This window comes from Mercenaria mercenaria, chromosome 8 (genome assembly GCF_021730395.1).
Source record: "Mercenaria mercenaria strain notata chromosome 8, MADL_Memer_1, whole genome shotgun sequence".
Lineage (NCBI taxonomy): Eukaryota > Metazoa > Mollusca > Bivalvia > Venerida > Veneridae > Mercenaria > Mercenaria mercenaria.
In genome coordinates, this window is record NC_069368.1 from 69,080,119 (window position 1) to 69,104,075 (window position 23,957).

The window sequence follows — 23,957 nt, forward strand, 5'->3', positions numbered from 1 at the left end:
TATGCTGGCTTTCAGTAAAAAGTTTATCTCCTGTAAAGTTTATCTCATCTCTCATATAAAGTTTGTCGCATATAAGTGTATTATTATACCTCAGTACTGATTTGCTTAAGTAATAGTAATCACTTATTCAACCTACAACTTATACTGGATTCTGTATCAGCACTGCCTTGTTATCCACAATTAAATGTTAACTTCTCCATGTGAATCTAAGGTGCAGGATGAACGACTCCAGATTTTTTCTGATGCCACAGAGGACATTTGCCTCTCCTCGTGGTCAAACCTGTAACATCAAGCTCCATAGTTTTCTGTGTTCAGAGGTTTGACATCTGGAACCATAGTTTCTCACTTTATGCGTGTATTTTCACATCATTTAAATTGGTTTTGACTCACCTTCTGCTATGTTGAAGTAAATTTTGAAGTCACATGGGTTTAAATCCTATGTAATTATGTCAATATGTGTCAAAGTAAAATGTTGTTCAATACATACAGGTATGATTATGTATTGTAAATATAAAATAAATACAAAATATGAACAGAACCATTTCAAAATGTTTAGAATTCTCATGAATATAAAATGTAATATTTGTTGTCTATATATATGCCAAGGAAACACATGTTGGTAAAAACACCTGCACCAAGCATCATGTTCTTCTTCAGCTCAACACAGTCATCAAAGCTGATAGACAGTGTTTGTGCTTGTGCTTACCTGAGTCTGTCCAATTTTGTCCAGACAAAAACTTTGCCATGCATGTGTAACGATTACTGAATGCATAAAGGGAAGTAATTCCATTAATATGCAAATTTGTAAACCTGTCAATTGTCATTGGAGTAAAATGACAGTATATATGCGCATTAAATCACCTTTGGTGATGAGCTAGCTTTTCACTGACGGGATTTGTGTGGCACTGAAACGTTACAAATGGTGGCAGCGGTGGGATGAAGTCAACTGCCGGACTGGAGTTGCCTTACCCATGTATTTCCCAGGCCAAATCTCGGGACGAGATTTCTCGGAGGGGAAAGTAATGTAACGATTACTGAATGCATAAAGGGAAGTAATTCCATTAATATGCAAATTTGTAAACCTGTCAATTGTCATTGGAGTAAAATGACAGTATATATGCGCATTAAATCACCTTTGGTGATGAGCTAGCTTTTCACTGACGGGATTTGTGTGGCACTGAAACGTTACACATGGAGCAATTCTTTTCATATTGCCATAGATGTTAACCTCATTGAGAGGGAGTGCCTTGTGCAAGCCCAAGATCTCAAAGGTCATTTTTGTCCAAATGCATGGAGCAATTTTTAGCTCACCTGAGCATTCTGATCACTCGATGTCCGGCGTCTGTCTGTCTGTCGTCTGTCCGTCAACATGTAGCTTGTGTATGCGATAGAGGCTGTATTTTTCAACTGATCTTCATGAATTTTGGTCAGAATGATAACCTTGATGAAATCTAGGCCGAGTTCGAAAATGGGTCATCTCGGGTCAAAAACTAGGTCACTAGGTTAAATCAAGGAAAAACCTTGTGTATGCGATAGAGGCTGTATTTTTCAATTGATCTTCATGAAATTTTGTCAGAATGATTACCTTGATGAAATCTAGGCCGAATTCGAAAATGGGTCATCTGGGGTCAAAAACTAGGTCACTAGGTCAAATCAAGGAAAAACCTTGTGTATGCGATAGAGGCTGTATTTTTCATTTTATCTTCATGAATTTTGGTCAGAATAATTACCTTGATGAAATCTAGGCCGAGTTCGAAAATGGGTCATCTGGGTTAAAAAACTAGGTCAAATCAAGGAAAAACCTTGTGTATGCGATAGAGGCTGTATTTTTCAATTGATCTTCATGAAATTTTGTCAGAATGATTACCTTAATGAAATCTAGGCCAAGTTCGAAAATAGGTCACTCGGGGTCAAGAACTAGGTCACTAGGTCAACTTAAGGAAAAATCTTGTAAATGCGATAGAGGCTGTATTTTTCATTTTATCTTCATGAATTTTGGTCAGAATGATTACCTTGATGAAATCTTGACAGAGTTTGAAAATGGGTTATCTGGGGTTAAAAAGTAGGTCACTAGGTCAAATCAAAGAAAACCCTTGTGTATGCGATAGAGGCTGTATTTTTCAACTGATCTTCATGAAATTTTGTCAGAATGATAACCTTGATGAAATCTAGACCAATTTTGAAAATGGGTCATCTGGGGTCAAAAACTAGGTCACTAGGTCAAATCAAAGAAAAACGTTTTGTATGCGATAGAGGCTGTATTTTTTAATCGAGGTTGATGAAATTGCCTTGATCAAATCTAGGTCAAATTCGAATATAGGTCATCTTAGCTCAAAAACTAGGTCACTAGGTCAAATTGAAGAAAATGCTTGTTTACACTTAAGAGACCACATTTTTGATCCAATCTTAATGAAAATTGGTCAGAATATTTGTTTCCATGAAATCACTATGTCAAACATGTCTACACTGTTATGGTGTGTTTATCAGGTGAGCGACCTAGAGCCATCTTGGCCCTCTGGTTTTGATATCTTACACGAATGAATGCTTGCACATATCCAAGGTCCATATCTCAAGTCAAGGTCACATTTGTGAGTCAGAAGTCACATAAGGCCTTGTTCAAGCCATAACCTGGATATATAAGAAGAAGTCTTTATATTTAGCAGAAACGCTTTTCTAAATGAGGAGTGCCATGCTGAAACCAAGTTATTAAGAGAGTAATTCTTTTTTCTTTCTTTTTTTTCAGGTTGGTGGACTGTACTTGACCTACTTCTTTGTGCTGTGGCAGTTCTAATTACTACTAGATACTTTTCTTTGAAAATACACTATCTCTAACAAAAAAGTTTGTTTGTTTTTTGTTTGATTTAACGTCGCACCGACACATGATAGGTCATATGGCGACTTTCCAGCTTTAATGGTGGAGGAAGACCCCAGGTGCCCCTCCGTTCATCACGAGCGGGCACCTGGGTAGAACCCTTCCGTAAGCCAGCTGGATGGCTTCCTAACATGAAGAATTCAACCTAACAAAAAAGATATTCAGCTAAAATTATTTTTTAAAAGATTGGATTATTCACAAAATATGGCTCAGATTTGAACACAGTAAGACACTTTAGCTCAAATTCTGGAAAATAAACTATATCTCTCAAGACAATGCCTTGTAGTAAATTAGAGCTCACATTGTTAAGACATAAAGACAGAAATATAACTATTTTTTCAGGACAGTAAACTGATCATTTTTCAGGTCATTAATGGAGCTCGCTTTTCAGGACAATAATAAAGGTAAATTTAGGCGGTATTTCAGTTTTAACATTCGAGTTAGATCGACTTCTTAATCAAGACTTGTCTGCCAGTGCATTGCACTATTTGAAACTTCCAAATAGTGCTAGTTTATATACAAAACTTCCTGGCAGTCCACTGAAAAAGATTGATAATATTGTGTAAAGTTAAAGTTTTTGGACGGGCTCGGAAACAAGCTCACATGCAAAATGTAAGTTTGAAAAAGAGGAAAATTAAAATGTAAGCCAGAGTTGAAACCATCCCATGATGCCATAAATGTAAGTAGAGTTTGAAAACATTTGGTCAAGTTGTTACAGAGAAACCTGCTTAAATGCAAAATTTCTATATTAAAAACAAAATTTTAACATTAAGGACTATGCTATTTCGACAATGCAAACTTCCTATGTAAAACTGAGATTGTTGTAACAACGCGAGAAATGCACGGGGATCGAAAAGAAACTAATATTTATAAGAAAATGTATCTCCGAATAAATTATAAAGTATCAATGACACTCAAAAACATGTCCCAACAGTACACTAGAAGAAAATGCATAGAAATTTTCGGGGTAATTATTTGGTACCGTAAGTCTCTCATATATATACAATATATATATTCTTCAATCAAGGATATGTCAGTGTAAATGAGCTGAGCGTTAGTTTTCTAAGAAAACGCCGTTAAACTATGTTACACGAATCACACGTGCACCGCTCTTTTACAAAACTATGTCCGCCATGTTTTCTTCAGTGAACGAAATAAAAGGAGTATTTTACCTTAGAGTTCCTTATTGTAGAGTACGATTGACTTTCTAATCTAAATAAAACATCACTTTTTTATAACATCCCACTGTCCGATCTTTCTGATCACTTAACGATCACTCACAATTACAAAATAAAACCAACGTGTCATCAAAATTATCACTTTACACGGCTTCATGGACATCACGGCCTACTAACATTAAATTTGTAATCATGCGCCAACCAAACAAATGATGAAAGATCGGTACTTTTTCAAAGACATGCTTTATTTCCTGTAATTTTCTGATATTCTAACCTTCAAACAACCGAATTGTATGCACAGAAATAACGAAAATTTTATGCAATATAGCTTTTAGTTTAAATTTTGGATCTATCTTTTTCCAGCCCAACAACAGACATGTATATGTCACAAACCCGGTCTGTCCTCGAAATCAGTGTCAAAGGTTACTAGAACATAAATACAATAAATAAACAACCGCTTACTATGTTCTTGTAAGTCCTGTAAGATGAAACGGCTCGTGTTTATACATTCATATATATTCCGTATCGGGAACATTGACAATCACAAGTCGATCCTTACCACGAACATGAAAACAGTTACTTTTATGCCTTTGTTTACATTTCAAAGGTAACTATTCACATATACGTTCAAGAACGTAAATTTCGTGCTTTCCGACCCACATTGTGTGTAAACTTTGTATTTAAAAGTATGGTGTATTCGGCAAACCATTTGTAACTTCCGACGTGGTAAATGTCATTGAGCGTATCAGTTATGTTTACGAAATTTAATTGAATATTTATGTTTTATACTTGCAAAAGAAAAACTTGATGGTCATGGTCGCTGACTTCGAATTCCTCGCCCATCACTGACGTGGGAACAAAAACCCACTTGAGGTGTGAAACTTTTCACGTAAGGATGCCATCCAACTGAGGTTAGTGTCTCGATCTAGGTACTAGTCTGAGCCTCAAAAATGTCTGGAGGGACCCCTGTAGCCTTTCCCCACCAACAAAACCTGGTGAAAGTTCATTGTGTCGTTTCGGTGTTACTCTCAATCAAACAAAATAAACATTGTTCCCGTTTTTGTCTGTTTGTTTCATATAAATGAAATAAAAAAGGGTTTGTTTGTTTCAGTGTAACGTCAAAATATAATATTACAATTATAAATCAACAGTGAACGCCACATGCATTATTTTTTCACGAGGGGTTAATGCTTTAATCTTACAGGTAAAACAAACATATTCCTATTGTATAAAGGGTAAAGATAAATATATATGTATATGTGTGTGTACTCGTGGAATTAAATGTTAAGTGTAAAAAGTATATATTCACAGTTCAAATCATCCATGCTAAATAATACGTCGAAAGATACCTTAACAAATTTATATTTTCACGTATCTGGGCGAAACATACCGTCCTTAACAAATAGATATGTTCTCATATCTGAATGGAATTACAGTCCAATACCATAACAAATATATATATTTACATATTAGGGCGGATATAACCACCGAAAGCATATCAAGATATGTAGATGAATTTGCCTATTAAGAGAAATCTTTCAAAATCAGAAAATTGTCACTTGAAAGAGGAGGCGGATTGGGATGTGGTGGTAAGATAAAACAAGAAATTAGCCAAAATAAAATTAAAGAAAGAAGCGTGCTATTCACTCTTGAATGCTGACGAAGATGGAAGATGCCGTTTCACGATTGGTTCAACAGTATAAAAGGAATTCATTGATTGGCTTTTACCGTAGTATATAAATCAACATATTTCAGAATAGGACCGATTTGCTCCAAATGTACAACAATGACATAAATAATTTTATCTACCTATAAAATTCATATATATATGAGCAGTACAATTCCTGTAAATGAGCACTACGTAAGCGCCCAGGCCCTTCTCGCACACCATACCTATAGTTCGGACTTCTTTCATGTGTAAAGGCATGTGCACAAAAATGACAAATTTTGCCAACACCTGGTAAAGTGTAATGTGTTTTTTAGAAAAGTAATAAACGGAAATAGAAAAATAGCTCTCAGCTCATTTACACGGATAGTTTAGCTTTATTATGTATGTTATAGTTTTTCGCAGTTATGCACGATGACATAGAATACTTACCCCGAAAATTGTAACACGAACATACTGATAACTTTTCCCACTTTACTTTTTAAATTAAAGTAAGTGTTCAGCACTTCATGGTTTTGATGTATTGTCACATTGGAATAAGTTTGTTTTACAGTAACTTCGAAATTCATCAGAAATAATATCATGTACCCCACCCACCTAATTCATAATTTCAAAATAGCATAGGCCTTAAGTAGAATTATGCCCTGTCAAGTTATCTAAAAATGCTCCACTTGTGTGGGGTTTGAAAACACTTGGTGCATTCTTTTGCAGGTTTTCTTCATTCATGTCTTCAGTTATATTCTTTGTACATTGCCCTGTAAGTTGTATTCTACTTGTGATATGTGTTATGTTGTAATATTCTATTTAACTGTAAATAAATCATGGAAGATAAGGCAGAACTTCAATTTTTCTTTTATTATTTTAATTCAACAACATGTCAGATGTTAAATGGTTACACAATGACAAAATTTCTGAAGCAGCACATTCAATGTTACTATAACTTACATACATAGCATTCATGTTCACCAAAAAGTACTGATACAAATATTTATGAGAAGAGAAACAAGAGGGTCATGATGACCCTGTATCGCTTGCCTGAGTAATATAAGCCACATGTTTCAAATGGCAAGCAGATGCTAGAATATTAAGAAGGTATGTCAGTAGGTCACATTCATGGTAACTGAAAGTCAGTTTTAAGACTGGTGTGTAAAACTGTACATGGCATCCAAATTTCAAGGCTGTATCTTAAAAAACAAGAAAGTAGGTCAGTAGGTCAAGGTCACAGTCAAGTGATCCCTAATCGCTTTGGGTCATCAGGTAATTATAATTAAACAGTCTTGGAAATATGATCTGAAAATTATTGAAGTATTTTTTCCTGTATAACTCATAATTATAACAAATGACCCTCAGAGCTGGGCCTCTTTTCACCCCAGGGGCATAATTTGAACAAACTTGGTAGAGATCCACCAGGCAATGCTACATGCCAAATATCAAAGGCCTAGGCCTTGAACTTTCAGACAAGAAGATCTTTTTTTGTTTCCCCTATATAAGCCTATGTTAGACTGGTACCCTAGGGCAGGGCCTCTTTTCACCCCTGGGGGATAATTTGAACAATTTTGGTAGAGAAACACTAGGAAAAGCAACATACCAAATATCAAAAGCATAGGCCTTGCAGTTTCAGGCAAGAAGATTTTTAAAGTTTTTTTCCTATATAAGTCTTTGTAAAACTTGAGACCCCACGGGGCAGGGCCTCTTTTCACCCCAGGGGCATAATTTGAACAATTTTCGTAGAGGACCACAAGGCAATGCTACATACAAAATATCAAAGGCCTAGGCCTTGTGGTTTTAGACAAGAAGATTTTTTAAGTTTTTTCCTATACAAGTCTATGTAGAACTTGTGACCCCAGGGGCGGGGCCTCATTTCACTCCAGGGGCACATTTTGAACCACCTTAATAGAGGACCATAAGATTATGTAACATGCCAAATATCAAGGCTCTCTGCCTTGCGGTTTTGGACAAGAAGATTTTTAAAGTTTTTCCTTTTGGGTGCCATGGCAACCGGAGTTCTGCATGGAAATAAATTCTTTGAACAATTTTGAAAGGGGACCAACCAAGGATCATTCCTGTGAAGTTTGGTGTAATTCTGCCAAGTGGTTTTCAAAAAGATTTTTTTAGAAAATGTTGACAGACGGACGACACACGTCGCACGACACACGACAAACATTGAGCGGTCACAAAAGCTCACCATGAGCCTTTGGCTCAGGTGAGCTATAAAGGTTTGCACAACAAAATGGAACCTCTAAAACATTTACATCTATACAATAAAACTTTTATTCTTAAACAAAAATAACAAATCATATATGCAATGTCAATAAAATATACTGAATAATGAGTGAAAAAGAACAATAAAATTACTACATGTTTAACATGTCTAGGTAAGTGGTATATTTACAGTTAATCTATAAATTTACAGATTTTTCGATCTATAAATTTACAGATTGTGTATATGAAAACTGATGAAATTACATTTATTCTCAAAACCACAGCTTGAAATTAATTGGTTTATGTATTGTATGCATAAATTAAGGTCATTTCTGAGTTTCAGCCAATTTTGTTAACTTTGAGTTTTTTTGACATTTTAAGAAAAATCAAAGTCAACAGAAATGACTGAGAGTTACAACTGACCTTTATTTATACACACCATTAGTAAATCAATTAATTTCAAGCTGAGATTTTGAGTCTATATATAATTTTAGCAGTTTTCAAACACATGATCTGTAAATTTATAGATTATCTGTAAATATACCTCTTTCCTAGACCTGTTTAAGGCATTTTTCTATTTTCAATTGTTCATCTTAATCCTCATCACAATGCAAAGCACAATCGTAAATTGAGCCGTGCCATGGGAAAACCAACATAGTGGGTTTGCGACCAGCATGGATCCAGACCAGCCTGCGCATCCGCGCAGTCTGGTCAGGCTCCATGCTGTTCGCTTTTAAAGCCTATTGGAATTGGAGAAACTGTTAGCGAACAGCATGGATCCTGACCAGACTGCGCGGATGCGCAGGCTGGTCTGGATCCATGCTGGTCGCAAACCCACTATGTTGGTTTTCCCATGGCACGGCTCAATTTATCTATTTCAGTTAGAATGTACAATTTAAAATAAGCTAAATGAAGTATTTTGTATCCAGAGTAAATAAGAGATGTTTTAGAAAAATATAAATTTGAACTGCTCAAAACTGATAGGCCCAGGTAAATTTGACAGAGCAATCAGTAGTGTATACAACCTCTAACTATGTTTTAATTGAAAATTTAATGACAACAACAACATTCAAGTTGCAACTTACAAGTTTACAATATTGTACAAGGGTAATAACGTCAGGACCGGAGGTATGTTTCTTAATAGTTAAAAGTCACCAGTGGTACAACAATATACACTATATATTTTCCTGGTACCAGATGTCGAGTTTCAGAAAAGGGAAGGATTTCATAAACCAAGTTTGATGAAAAAAAGTTGGAATGTAGTTCCAAAACCCAGTATGCAAACATTCTCTACACAATATACCTAAATAAAACTTATCTCACTTTTCATCATACATACAGCCAGACATAACTTGTCTGACCTTGATCCCTTGTATTGATGTACACAGTTTTGTCATTTTATTTTGAAATTCAGAATTTTCATTTCTAAGTAATTTCCAACAAGAAGTGAAACAAGAGGGTCACGACTGCTCTAAATTACTCACCTGGCCTAGACCTTATATATGTCTTGATACACCGCCTGGTAAAAGGGAAAAATTGTATAGCAAAAAATATGAGAGACATGTTCCAAAAAACAAAATGGTGCATTTTGTGAGTTCCAAGCAGTTACAAAGTCTATAACATATTTCTATTTCCTTGGTCATCTACTAAAAATGTACTGTAATATATACATGTAGTGGAACTTAGTGCTTTTGTATCATTCTCATAAAAAACAAAGACAGTTGATACTATTATTTTATACATACCGGTATTGCTGTCTGTTGTAAAATTCTGATATTGCTACACACATCTGGTAACTTCCAAATACCCTCCCTTAAAGTTTATATCTAAAAAATACCTACCTTGAAAGTTTTTTTTTGTTGGATTTAATGTTGCACCGACACATGATAGGTCATATGGCGACTTTCCAGCTTTAATGGTGGAGGAAGACCCCAGGTGCCCCTCTGTGCATTATTTCATCACGACGGGCACCTGGGTAGAACCCACATCGATGAGGGGCACTGAAAGTTTATATCTAAATACCATTCTTTACAGTTTATATCTAAATACCCTCCCTTACAGTTTATATCTAAAAACCTTATATCAAATATCCTCCCTTATGGTTTTTACAGCTTGTATCCAAATACATTCCCTCACTACTTATAATTATAGTGGTTATATGGCTGAACAGACCAGTCTCTGAAATTCCTATTTTTCAAATCGTATTCTAATGAAAAGGCTTACCTACAGGACTTGATGAATGGTTTTGAAACTGACAAGGGGATGAATTCCTGTATGTAATTAAGGGGAAGTAATTATACAAGCAAGAGGGAAAGGGTCTGTAAGACAGACAAATAACTAAGACACAGACAATGACTAGAAAATGATAAAGCAATTCAAAGAATACCGTAATATATCAACAAGAAAATATATTACCATATAAGGAAATATCTAAAATATAGCTCTGCTAAGTCTTAAAAATCCGACACCAGGCATGAGAAAATCTGACATATCAAAATAACTTCACACAATATACTCTTGATTGATATAGAAATATAACAAAATCATGCAAAAATAACATATAGTACAATATATTATGGCTCTTGAACTGTATTATGAACTGTTTTCTCTTACAATATCAACAACAAACATTAACATGTACAATAAAAACTCGTATCTACAATAAAATGATTTATTAAAGGTACATCCGACAGTTTCCTCATAATGGACAGATTTTTTCGAAATTTTATTAATTTGTTGACTTTAATGAATGAACTAAAGATAAAGAGTTTGTTTAAATTCATTGCATCCTTTAACTCAAAACTTCCAAATATGGAAAAATGTCCTTAATGTTTTAATGTTGTTTTAAAATTTAGTCTAATCATTCTATAATTTACTTAAAATTTTGTTCAAAATAATCTCCTAGTTCATGAACACTGCAATCTTAAAATTTACGAAATTATTGTAAGTCAAGGTATTCATTTGGAAGAGAATGACACAGCTTAGAATTCTAGCTAAAATTACTAAAAACAAAAGAAATATGTTTTTTGACATTCAAAACTTGGCAAAAGTTTTTACAATGCCTTCTTCACAGAAATATAGGCTTCATTCATTGTAAAGCATTCAATCTGAAAACAAATTTTCCAAGGAAAAAAAAAAAAAAAAAAAAACTTGACAAAAAAAAACAAGAGGCCATGAAGGCCCTGTATCGCTCACCTGACCTATTGACCTAAAGATCATCAAGATAGTTTCATTAAAATATGGTCATAAATGTGGTCTCTAAAGTGTTAACTAGCTTTTCCTTTAATTTGACCTGGTGACCTAGTTTTTGACCCCACATGACCCAGATTCGAACTTGACCTAAAGATCATCAAGATTAACATTCTGACCAAGTTTCATTTAGATATGGTCATAAATGTGGCCTCTAAAGTGTTAACTAGCTTTTCCTTTGATTTGACCTGGTGACCTTGTTTTTGACCCTACATGACCCAGACTTTGCGATCATCATGATTAAGATTCTGACCAAGTTTCATGAAGATACAGTCATAAATGTGGCCTGTACAGTGATAACGAGCTTTCCCTTTGATTTGACTTGGTGACCTAGTTTTTGACCCCAGAAGACCCAATATCGAATTCGTCCAAGATTTTATTGAGGGTAACATTCTGACCAAATTTTATTAAGATTGGGACAAAATTGTGACCTCTAGAGTGTTAACAAGCTTTTCCTTTGATTTGACCTGGTGACCTAGTTTTTGACCCCAGATGTCCCAATATCGAACTCGTCCAAGATTTTATTGAGGGTAACATTCTGACCAAGTTTCATTAAGATTAGGCCAAAATTGTGACCTCTAGAGTGTTAACAGTCAAACTGTTGACGACGGACGGACGACTGACACGGCGATCACAAAAGCTCACCTTGAGCACTTGGTGCTCAGGTGAGCTAAAAAACTACCAGATGTGCCTTTAATTATGCTATGCTTACTAAAGACAATCATTCAAAAGGGGCTTTGAATCAAAAGGTTAATAATGTATATCCTTAAGCATTTAATCATTCAATGTATATCCTGAATCATTTAAAACACACAGACTATGCAAGTAGTAAACAGCTGTGTTGCCGGCAGGTACTATCCTGCAGCTGTGTTGCCGGCAGGTACTATCCTGCAGCTGTGTTGCCGGCAGGTACTATCCTGCAGCTGTGTTGCCGGCAGGTACTATCCTGCAGCTGTGTTGCAGGCAGGTACTGTCCTACAGTATACAATTGTCGACTTTTTCATAGGTTGATATCAACCCATAAAAAGTTATATTCACCGAGCTGAAGGCGAGGTGTATATAACTTTTTGAGGGTTGATTCAATAATTGCTTTATTACATGAATAGATGTATAGTCAGTCTTGTAATTACAATTGTATTCTCATTTAATTGGACGATTGAAATTGGAAATATTGCCATCTATTTTTAGACCATATCAGTTTGATATTGGTTTTACAAGCACCTACTTCGATCTATTTTTATTATTGTACTATTTATAGCCCAACATAAGTTGATATGATATTTACTCATTACTTTTCAAACCGTTTTTAGCCAATCAGAGGAACAATAGAATACAGTCATGTAATTATGAGAATGATCACAGGCAAAGCAACTTCACGTGTAGCAAATGTAAACTGTAGTTCAAATGCATTCAAAACTGCTGAATGATGGTACCAGTGTATATTATAAGTACCTGACTATCTATTCTAATATTGGGGGTTCTGAAAAGTTAATACTTCAAAGGAAATTGCTAAACACGTGCAACAAAATCTTCACAATGATTTGTTGGTTTTGCACATTACCGGTATTTCTCTGCAAGTCAATTTGACTTCTGTTACTTGTTTTCAAGACCATTCGTGTGAAAATTATAAATGACCTGTGTATCTTTGATCTCAAATTGTGAACTTAATCTTGAAGTTAGAGACCTACTTCTACTTGAGTCTGGCATATTCTTTGTTAAGGTGAATGACTGTTGGTAGAAAAATTACAGTTACATAACAGTCATTGACTAGACAAGAGAGAAAATTAAGTCCATGTGAATAGGTATTTATAAACAAATATATAATTATCCCATGTAACCAGTCAAGTAAACAGTATTTTCATGACTTAAACTGAAGAGAAACTATCTGAACCAGTCATAACATGTTTGATTTTCCTGCATATTTGTACATAGAAAAAAGTGTATAAAAAAATCTGCAACCAAAGATCCAAAAGCACTTTAGGTAAAAGCTTAAAAATGCTTATAACAAATGTGTAATAAACAATAATTTTAATAAAAGATTATAAAAGAGAACAAGTACTTTTAATACTTTTGCAATAATTTTGTTTTGAGTATTTTACTGTTCACACATGTACATTACGACTCATCATGGATAATACATTCTTTACGAAATCATCATTTCTTTTCCTCTCTTAGACTCTGAGCATTTATCTATAATTAATGGGAGATGTATCTGAAGCAGTTACATTTCCAAATCAAAAAAAGAAAAAAAGAAAATGCAAAAAAGACAACCACTGAATGAAGAGCATATTGGACTCTCCCTAAAACGTAAGTCTAACCACGGCAAAGTGGTTGGTAACATTGTATTTCATCCATTTATGTTATATTATTTACAATATCGAGTCACATTTAACTGTGTTAGGCTACATAAATGGCTGCTAAAGTACTGAACAAGATGAAACCGCATGTTACACAATATAAGATATCCTATCCAATCTCCAATCAAACCCTCTCCTGGTGTCATGTAATAAAACATGATTAATTAAACTATTCTTCTATTTCTTCTATCTTTCTACAAGTTTTTTATACACTGCTTAGAGCATTAAAAAATATTAATCAAGCAACTACCCTTTTACTATTCTAATTACACGCCGCTTAGAGCAATGAAATTAATTAATCAAGCATCAAAAATTGGAATGTTAAAAAGAAATCACACAAATCTGGCACTATATAAACTAGCATGAGGGAGTGTAAAGCACTATTTACCAATACAAAAAGTAAGAAAGCTGTGCATGATAATATGCAAGAAATGGAAAATAAACAATATCAATTTTTAACATCACAAAATTTAAATGATTGCGCCACTGGACAAAAATAAACAATCATTTGCCACAAGACATAAACACACTAAATAGCTGGCCCTCTTTATCTTAATGAGCAAACCTCAAAGAGCTGCAATGCACACCTACAGTCTTTAATCTCTTGATTTTGAAGAACAAAGTTAGCACTACATTTACCTCAACTGAGAAGTCAGGGTCATATTTGATGCAAGTAACATATTTTGATTTTAACAACTAATTGTAAGTTTAGTTTCAACAATATTACATAAAACCTGAGTTGTGGTTTGTGACCCTAGTTCTCATGCTGAATTCTTAAGGGCAATCATGATGAAAATGGTACCAAAATGTCAAGCTTAAACAAACTGTGTGATTTAAGCAAGAAATTGCAATTAAAAGACAAGAGGACCATGATGGTCCTGAATCGCTCACCTGTCACCACAGGACCCAATTTTCATGAAGATCCATTGAAAAATATGGCTTCTAGAGAGGTCACAAGGTTTTTTATTATTTGACCTAATGACCTAGTTTTTGAAGGCACATGACCCAGTTTTGAACTTGACTTAGATATTACCAAGCTTAACATTCTCACCAATTTTCATGAAGATCACATTAAGAGTATGGCCTCTAGGGAGGTCACAAGGTTTGTCTATTTTTATACCTACTGACCTAGTTTTGACCACACATGACCCAGTTTCAAACTTTATCTAGATATCATCAAGGTGAACATTCAGACAAATTTTCATGAAGATCCATTGAAAAATATGGCCTCTAGAATGGTCAAAAGGTTTTTCTATTTTTAGACCTACTGACCTAGTTTTTGACCGCAGTTGACCCAGTTTCGAACTTGACCTAAACATCATCAAGATGAATATTCAGACCAATTTTCATACAGATCCCATGAAAAATATGGCCTCTAGAGAGGTCACAAGGTTTTTTTATTATTTGACCTACTGACCTAGTTTTTAATGGCACTTGACCCAGTTTCGAACCTGACCTAGGTATCATCAAGGTGAACATTCTGACCAATTTTCATGAAGATCCATTGAAAAGTATGGCCTCTAGAGAGGTCAAAAGGTTTTTCTATTTTTAGACCTACTGACCTAGTTTTTGACCGCAGTTGACCCAGTTTCGAAGCTGACCTAGATATCATCAAGATGAACATTCAAACCAACTTTCATACAGATCCCATGAAAAATATGGCCTCAGACAGGTCACAAGGTTTTTCTATTATTTGAACTACTGACCTAGTTTTTGAAGGCACGTGACCCAGCTTCAAACTTGACCTAGATATCATCAAGGTGAACATTCTGACCAATTTTCATGAAGATCCATTCAAAAGTATGGTCTCTAGAGAGGTCACAAGGTTTTTCTTTTTTTAGACCTACTGACCAAGTTTTTGACCGCATGTGACCCAGTTTCGAACTTGACCTAGATATCATCAAGATGACCATTCAGACCAACTTTCATACAGATCCCAAAAAAAATATGGCCTTTAGAGAGGTCACAAGGTTTTTCTATTATTTGACCTACTGACCTAGTTTTTGAAGCCATGTGACCCAGTTTCGAACCTGACCTAGATATCAAGGTGAACATTCTGACCAATTTTCATGAAGATCTTGTGAAATATATGGCCTCTAGAGAGGTCACAAGGTTTTTCTATTTTTAGACCTACTGACCTAGTTTTTGACCGCACATGACCCAGTTTCGAACTTGACCTAGATATTATCAAGGGGAACATTCTGACCAATTTTCATAAAGATCCCATGAAAAATGTGACCTCTAGAGTGGTCACAAGCAAAAGTTTACGCACGCACGCACGACGGACGACCGACGCTGCGCGATCACAAAAGCTCACCTTGTCACTTTGTGACAGGTGAGCTAAAAAAACAAATGTACAAAAGATGTACAATTTTAAATGATCAACTCAACTATATGCTCTTCCTGAAATTTTGGTCCTGTAAAAGAACTCAATGTGTCAAAACAGGTAAAAATACTTGTACAGGAAAATTCTGAAAATATACAACAAATTTCACACTTAAAAAATCTCTTGCTGTATTCTGATAAACTTACAAAAAGCAAACACCATATATCAAAAGTTTGTGTACGGTTAAAAGTTCACAATTTGGAAGACTGATGAACAGCAGAGAAAGTTACTCTGTCAGCTTTTTTCATCACATCAATGTAGTTATGAAGATGAAGGTATGGAGGCCTCTTAATGACTTAATAGTCAACCTCCAATACTAACATACACACATCTAAAACAACAATCGTGTCACCAAAGTAAAAACATTTTGTGTGTGTGTAATTTTTTTCTGAAAGTTTTATTCTTGGGTTTTTCACTAAGTCTTGTCTTGTGCATTTTATAATCAACAAACTATTAGCTTCTTTTTGATTGGCTGTTCAGATTATAATCATCTTCATTGGCCAGCAACTGTAAGCCTGTTGCTGATTGGATCCTCCAAATAGCACTCATTGGCCACTGGTTATCAGCACATTGTAAGTTTGTTGCTGATTGGTTGTTTCAAATGAAGTTCACTCTCCTGAGAAACAATTGGTATTTTCTGTGTTCTGTGGAAGTGTATCAAGTGAGGCACACTGTCAAATGAGTGGTCTTTCGTTCTTACCTGCAAGAAAATAAAACATTTCTAATATATTATAAGAAAACAATTAATGAACAACTGAATAATATTTCAATCTGGTCAAACTCATCAAATTCTTTGACAATTATAAAGTTAACTGTGAAGAAAGCATCTTCATTGATAAGCAATTATCTTGTTTGGGTATCACTGGGCTTAGCTGCAAGAAATGCGGAAATTCCATGAAAACCTGGTTTTCAAACTTTGCATCACGCCAACAGGTTCTGTTTAAACTACATGTGTGTCCATAGGACACAGGTGCCCCTCACTCCTGTCACTGTATATGGTTTCATGTCTCTAGGTGAAACATTTTTTAAGATGTATGCAACAAACTTTTAAGAACTTTATGTGTATTTTTCACTAAGTGAAGGACGATAACTCTGGCCTAGCTGAGTGAAATCCTAAAGAGAACATCAGGTGCACAACTTCACATGCTATAAAACAATCCCCTATTGTTTTATGACTGTAGGTCAACTACACAAAGTCAGGGCACAGATAGAGACGCAATGATGGGCAAGCATGACAGTTCTCCATATACTTCAATACTTCATATGTAGAGCTAATTAGCATGCAACTCATGATTTTAAAATACTTACAACCCCCTCTGGATCAACTAACAACAGATGTTTCACTATACCATTCTGTCTGCCACTGAGTACATACTGGTTTTGGTCGGCTGAACTTTGCCGTACGAGGAAGTCACCATCATTCTGCAACAACTTCTCTGCCTACAATTTACACATTCAATATTGAAACATACTTCAAAAGGCAACAAAATATAGACATCATCAAACCCATCTTTCTTGTTTTTAATCCAATTGATACCATCACCTTGGAAATTGCCATTTTCTCAGCTTAAGACCAATCTTAATCTTTCCAGATGGATTTATAAAATGGAAAAATAAAAGATTACACACCGAGAAAAAAGTAAAAATTTGGTCTGAAATTTCAATACACAACCACCTGCTTGCCTTATTGATTCACCTTGGTACTGCTAACTGAACTGTTCAGTCTCAGACTGATCGAATTAAAAAAAATTCCAAGCCTTGATCCATACCACTTTTTACTCTTTATACCAGAATTTAGAGGAAATAAAGTAATCTATTTGTGTATTATCAACAACTTTAATACATTTCATCTTACTGGTAAGGAATATCTTCTACACTGACTCCAGGCCTGAAATTGTTGTCCCAGAAGCAGGAATATTACCATAAATGTTAAAATATCTATAGAGTTTCAATCCAGTATTTGCATTAGTTTGCATGCAAAACATTAACCAGGAGTTTTTAAGTTCAACAAGGCAGTCTGAAAGACAGCTAAATCCCCCGCCACTGCTATGGATAGTGAAAGGGTAAACCTTTGATTTTAGCTGTGACCTTGACCTTGAACTGACATGGCTGACTCATGAATGCTGCACAACGTCTTGATCATTTGACCCAAGTTTCATGAAAATCCTTCAAGGAGTTTAGGAGATACAGAGCTGAAACCTTTGACCTTCAGTTGCGACCTTGACCTTGAGTTGACATGGCTGACTCATGAGTTCTTGATGAGGTGATCATTTGACACAAGTTTGATGAAAATCCTTCAAGGGGTTTAGGAGATACAGAGTGGACACAAAATGGAAGGCTCAAACCTTCGACCCTTAGTTGTGACCTTGACCTTGAGCTGGTATGGTTGACTCATAATTTCTGCACATCGTTTTGATGAGGTAATCATTTTACCAAAGTTTTATAAAATTCCTTCAAGGGGTTTAGGAGATAAAGAGCGGACACAAAATGGACGGCTCAAACCTTTGACCTTCAGATGTGACCTTGACCTTGAGCCAACATGGCTGACTCATAAGTTCTGCATATCGCCTTGATGAGGTGATCGTTTGACCCAAGTTTGATGAAAATCCTTCAAGGAGTTTAGGAGATATAGAGCGACACAAAATGGAAGGCTCAAACCTTTGACCCTAAGTTGTGACCTTGACCTTGAGCCGGCATGACTGACTCATGGGTTCTGCACATCGTCTTGATGAGGTGATCATTTGACCCAAGTTTGATAAAATTCCTTCAAGGGGTTTAGGAGATATAGAGCGGACACAAAATGGAAGGCTCAAACCTTTGACCTTGAGTTGTGACCTTGACCTTGAGCCGACAAGGCTGACCCAAGGGTTCTGCACATCGTCTTGATGAGGTGATCATTTGACCCAAGTTTCATGAAAATCTTTCAAGGAGTTTAGAAGATATAGAGCGGACACAAAATGGAAGGCTCAAAACCTTTGACCCTAAGTTGTGACCTTGACCTTGAGCCAGCATGGCTGACTCATGGGTTCTGCACATCGTCTTGATGAGGTGATCATTTGACCCAAGTTTTATAAAATTCCTTCAAGGGGTTTATGAGATATAGAGCGGACACAAAATGGCAGACTCAAACCTTTAACCTTGAGTTGTGACCTTGACCTTGAACCGACAAGGCTGACTCATGGGTTCTGCATATTGTCTTGATGAGGTGATCATTTGACCCAAGTTTCATGAAAATCCTTCAAGGGGTTTAGGAGATATGGACCGGACACGATTTTGTTATGGACGGAAGGACGGACGCAGACCATTCCTATAATCCCTCCGCCACGGCGGGGGATTAAAAAAGGACATAATTTTGTAAAGTACATGTCAAAGTTATGGTACTTGATGCTATGACCTAGTTTTGTTTCAATTTAAAATTTGCATTAGATTTTGAGATAGTTACTTGTATGCAAAAACTTTAATCTAGATTTTCTAAGTCCAAAAGGGGGCATAATTTGGCCAAAATATGTGTCAGAGTTATGGGACTTGATGCTATCACCTATTTTTATAACCCTGAAGACACTTGAAGTTTTAAATCAATATCTGCATTAGTTTTGGAGACAATAACTTACATGCAAAACTTTACACAGGATTTTCTAAGTCCAAAAGGGGGCATAATTTGCCCAAAATACATGTCAGAGCTATGGGACTTTATCCTTTGAGATTAGTTATTGACCTAGAAATATAAATAAACTAGAGATGCTTTTGAGAAAAGCGCATGTCTCCCACAACTGCCCCTATGAAAAATGTTAGCTTCTCTAGATGTTTTAGACGAGTGGATCCAATTAGATGGTCTGGATGAGTGGATCCAGTCAGTAATTCAAGGGCCATAAATCAAAAGTGCCTCGGCGGATTGGGCTAGTTATCAAACTTGGGTAAGGTCTTATGGCCAAACACATTTTGTTCATGTTTGGTGAAGATCAGATGAGAAATGTTCGACTTAGAGAGCGGACAAGAGTAAACAGACGGATTTTTTTGGTAATTCAAGGTCCGTAACTCTAAAATGCCTGGACCGATTTGGCTAGTTATTGAACTTGGTTGAGGTCTCATGGTCAAACACATTTTGTTCAAGTTTGGTGAAGATCGGATGAGAAATATTCGAATTAGAGTGCGGACAAGAGTAAAAAGACCTATTTTTGCTAATTCAAGGGCCATAACTCCAAGACGCCTGGACCGATTTGGCTGTTATCGAACTTGGCTGAGGTCTTATGGTCAAACACATTTTGTTCAAGTTTGGTGAAAATCGGATGAGAAATGTCTGACTTAGAGTGCGGACAAGCTTTGTGACAGACACACACACACACAGACTGGAGTAAATCAATATGTCTCCCACACCACTGTGTGGTGGGAGACATAATAAGGTTCAAAGCTATATGCCTTTAAATAATAGCTATATCGTACTTGCATGCAAAACTTTAACCAAGGTGTTAAGTCGACGTCGGCACCGACACCAGGGTGAGTACAACAGCTCAGATTATTCTTTGAATAGTCAAGCTAAAAGTTGCATTTAAAACAGCCAATATTTTGTACCTTGATAATTTTTCACAAGGACCCCATTGGAAATAAGTAGAAATACTTTATGGGTTATACTGTGATATATATGTCACAAAATTTATTCATTTTTTATATAAAAGAGCTAGTCCATTTTTCTTTAATATCAATCTGAGATATAAGACATAGCTATTTCTGTGATATAATTGAATGTATGTTTGTAATGATGTTGGTTTTTATAATTGTGATATTTGTAATATTTGTATTCATGACATATATATTCACGAATCTATCTATCTATCTATCTATCTATCTATCTACAGCTTGGTTCCCTAGAATAACCAGGTTCCAAGGCCATAAAATCAAACTTTGAGACCAGTCTTTAACTGCAGCGTTTGACTGGTTCCCTGAGCTTCATGATGAAACAAACTAATGACAAGGCTACATTCAGTGCCCAGTCTCCAGAATCTGTTTTTATAACCTTGGAGTCAATACTTGTGTCTAAAGGGCAGGGTTCAAACCAGGATCAAACAAATAACAATAATAAACTAGGTATTTTGTCACAAAAACATATGTCTCCCCCCTATGTATACCTTTAGCTCTGGCAGCCATTTTGTGCAGCGAAGTGGAACATGCCAGCGATATGCACAACTAGGCTTGGTACTGACCACTCCGAAATCCAGCCAGCAGTTTGACCTATGAAAGCCAGACAAGATTTTGTGCAGCGAAGCAGAACGTGCCGGCGATATGCATAACTAGGCTTGGTACTGATCACTCCTGTGAATTTTCACAGAAATCCTGCCAGCAGTTTGACCTGTCAAAGCCAGACAAGATTTTTCTGTTTTTAGCTCTGGCGGCCATTTTGTGAAGCGAAGCGGAATGTGCCGGTGATACACAAAACTAAGCTTGGTATTGATCACTCCTGTGAAGTTTTGTAGAAATCTGGCCAGCAGTTTGACCTGTGAAAATAGACGGACAGATGGATAGCAAAGGCAAAAACTATGGGGGAGACATAATGATACACCTGTTTGCCAATATGTAACTTTAAATTGCATTTTTGATTTGCTAACAAGATGCCTGTTTAAGGATATTAAAATACTTTGTAATATGTTTGAATTTTAAAACATCTCTTTCAACTGATATAAAACTTACTTCTTTTCTACTGAGGTTACCATGGAACCATTCTTCAAAGATGGGAGATTTGTTTTGTACACCATTTGCCTTTGCTCGCCCTTCTGCTGCTCCACCACTTTGTGGCTCTCCATGCCCATTGGATAGGGAGGAATTAAATGGTTCTAAATTAACACAAAAACTGCTTAAAATATTTATGTTATTTCTATGCTTTGACAGTTCTTGCCAATAAATAACTAGAAATATTTTCTCATTTTCAAGATTACAATAATTGTTTCAAATAAATCATTCTAACACATCCCATAATTTTCCTTTTTAACCAAAAAAATTTGAAAATTGTATGTTATTATGTAACAATTCACAGTTTATATGTCACAGTTAATACATCATAGCCTTGAGTCAGAGCAGCACAATGAAAAAGAAACCCACACAAAACAGGCTTTGGTGGATGTCCTCAAGGATTACGTGATCTCAAACTGTGATTTGCTCTTGAACAAAAATCATTGACATTTTGATGCACACTATTATATAATTCCTTCGCATCTGAACTCCAAACAATGATTTATTCAACGACTAATCACTGTTTGGTATATATTATTTCTTAAATAATTTCTCACCGTATGTAGACTTTTTATTATTTTTTAGAGTGATTTATTACTTAATCTCTCTCCTTTTCTAAATATCAAGAAAATGAAACAATCAAATGTGAGAATGTTTTTGGAAAGTACAAATGTCATGTGAATTACACAAAATATCTACACCCATTTCACAATAAAATAAAATCTAAAGTTTTAATAAACTTTTTAGCTTAAATGAAAACATACCCATATCAAAGGGGTCCAGAGGACTCTGTGGGGACGATATTCCACCTTTTAACTTGGAGTTGTCATAGAGATCTGACTGTGAAGGGTCAACATCAGCATTACCTTGACCTTTTTCTGGAAAAGAGGAAGAAAAAATGCTTTTAAATACAGTAAAGCATTGATCACTCCAACTCCAAAGGAGCTGAGCAAAGTGCTCAAGTAATCCTTAGGTTAGGAGTAATCCAAACATAAACAGGAAAATATCGGTAAAACAGGTGAATGCTCCCTGAAGTATGATTATTGCATTTCAAAGCACAAAAGTGGAATTCATCAACTGGCCACATCCCTTGTCTTTGTAGTGAAACTTCAAAAGAAATTTGGAAGTTTCAAAGAACTCCAGCCAGTAGTTGTTGAGAAAATATATATCTGTAAGTTTGGGCTAGATCCCTTGAGAACAGTAGGACTATTCTGGACATCCCAGCCCACGAACATTATTAAGGAGCATATTAATTAAAATGACCCTTCATGAATAATCTTAACAACATAACAAAAAGCTCTACATCAGAGAAAATTTATCACAAATGTGTTTGATTTAACAGTCAGGTAGTATGTCAATGCCAGTGCATTTATTTACAAAATACTTACCAGAATTATCATAAATATTTTTGCCACCGTCGTCACCAAAGTCTATTAAAGACATTTCTTTTGGTGTATCGTAAGTTGGACCATTACTGGCAGTCTCTTTCACTGAAGAATACACTCCATCACTCACCTGAAAAATACAAATTATATTTCTTTGATATATAAATCAGAGACAGAATCATTTTTATACCTTAAGACCCTTTTATTTTCTAATTACTTAGATTTCATAGCTAAAAGGCATTATATCCAATGAACCGTGCAACAAACATTGTATAATTTGAAGCGGTTGAAGTGCAATCACATTAACCTAGGAGTGCAATGTGAAACAATCATGACTGAATGAACAAGAGCTGTCGCAGGAGACAGCACGCTTGACTATTTCGATGCTGGATAGTGAAACTGGGCACATCTGAGGAAGTTGGTGCTATCACTAGTGTTTAATGACTCCAATAAGAATAAAGATACTGGACAATAGCTTGAGTCTGTGTCAAAAGTATTTAGTAATAAGAGAGATAAAAAACATTAAATAAGCATAATTCTAAGCAAAAAGGGGGATAATTGATGAAATATTGGTGCAAGAGTGATTTTTGCACCTTGTGTCATATGATGTGGGTGATGATGTGGAATAACAACTTCAAGCTTGAATCAAATCCATTTAGTAATAACTAGGATATTATATAAATGTCATATGGTAGCATGTGTGACACTGATATTGTCAACCAGAGGGCAGAATATCACCTGAGGCGAAAGCTGAGTGGTGACATTCTGTTTCGATGGTTGACAATATCAATGTCATACACACTGTCATATGATATTTATTTTATTATACCAAACAAAATTAAGTACATTAAAAAGTTAAGTTTAATTCATTTAATTCAACAGTTTCATCTTTAGCGCGGTAATCGCCTGTGTACACATTGAATAGTGACGTCATTAATATA

The 23,957-nt window shown here is 35.5% G+C and overlaps 1 protein-coding gene across 3 annotated transcripts in view; it reads right to left on the reverse strand.

Annotated features, from left to right (window-relative positions):
- Positions 1-6,556: 6,556 nt before the first annotated feature.
- The window catches only part of LOC123566143 (SHC-transforming protein 1-like), a 60,613-nt gene continuing 43,212 nt past the window's right edge, over positions 6,557-23,957 (reverse strand). For all 3 annotated transcript variants that reach the window (XM_045360021.2, XM_053550140.1, XM_045360022.2), the window contains exons 9-13: positions 23,020-23,146; positions 22,396-22,509; positions 21,593-21,735; positions 17,219-17,350; positions 6,557-16,610 (exon numbers count right to left, since the gene is read on the reverse strand). In XM_045360021.2, coding sequence (XP_045215956.1) covers positions 16,473-16,610; positions 17,219-17,350; positions 21,593-21,735; positions 22,396-22,509; positions 23,020-23,146 — 654 coding nt within the window. In that variant the 3' untranslated portion in view covers positions 6,557-16,472. The remainder of the gene's footprint in view (positions 16,611-17,218; positions 17,351-21,592; positions 21,736-22,395; positions 22,510-23,019; positions 23,147-23,957) is intronic.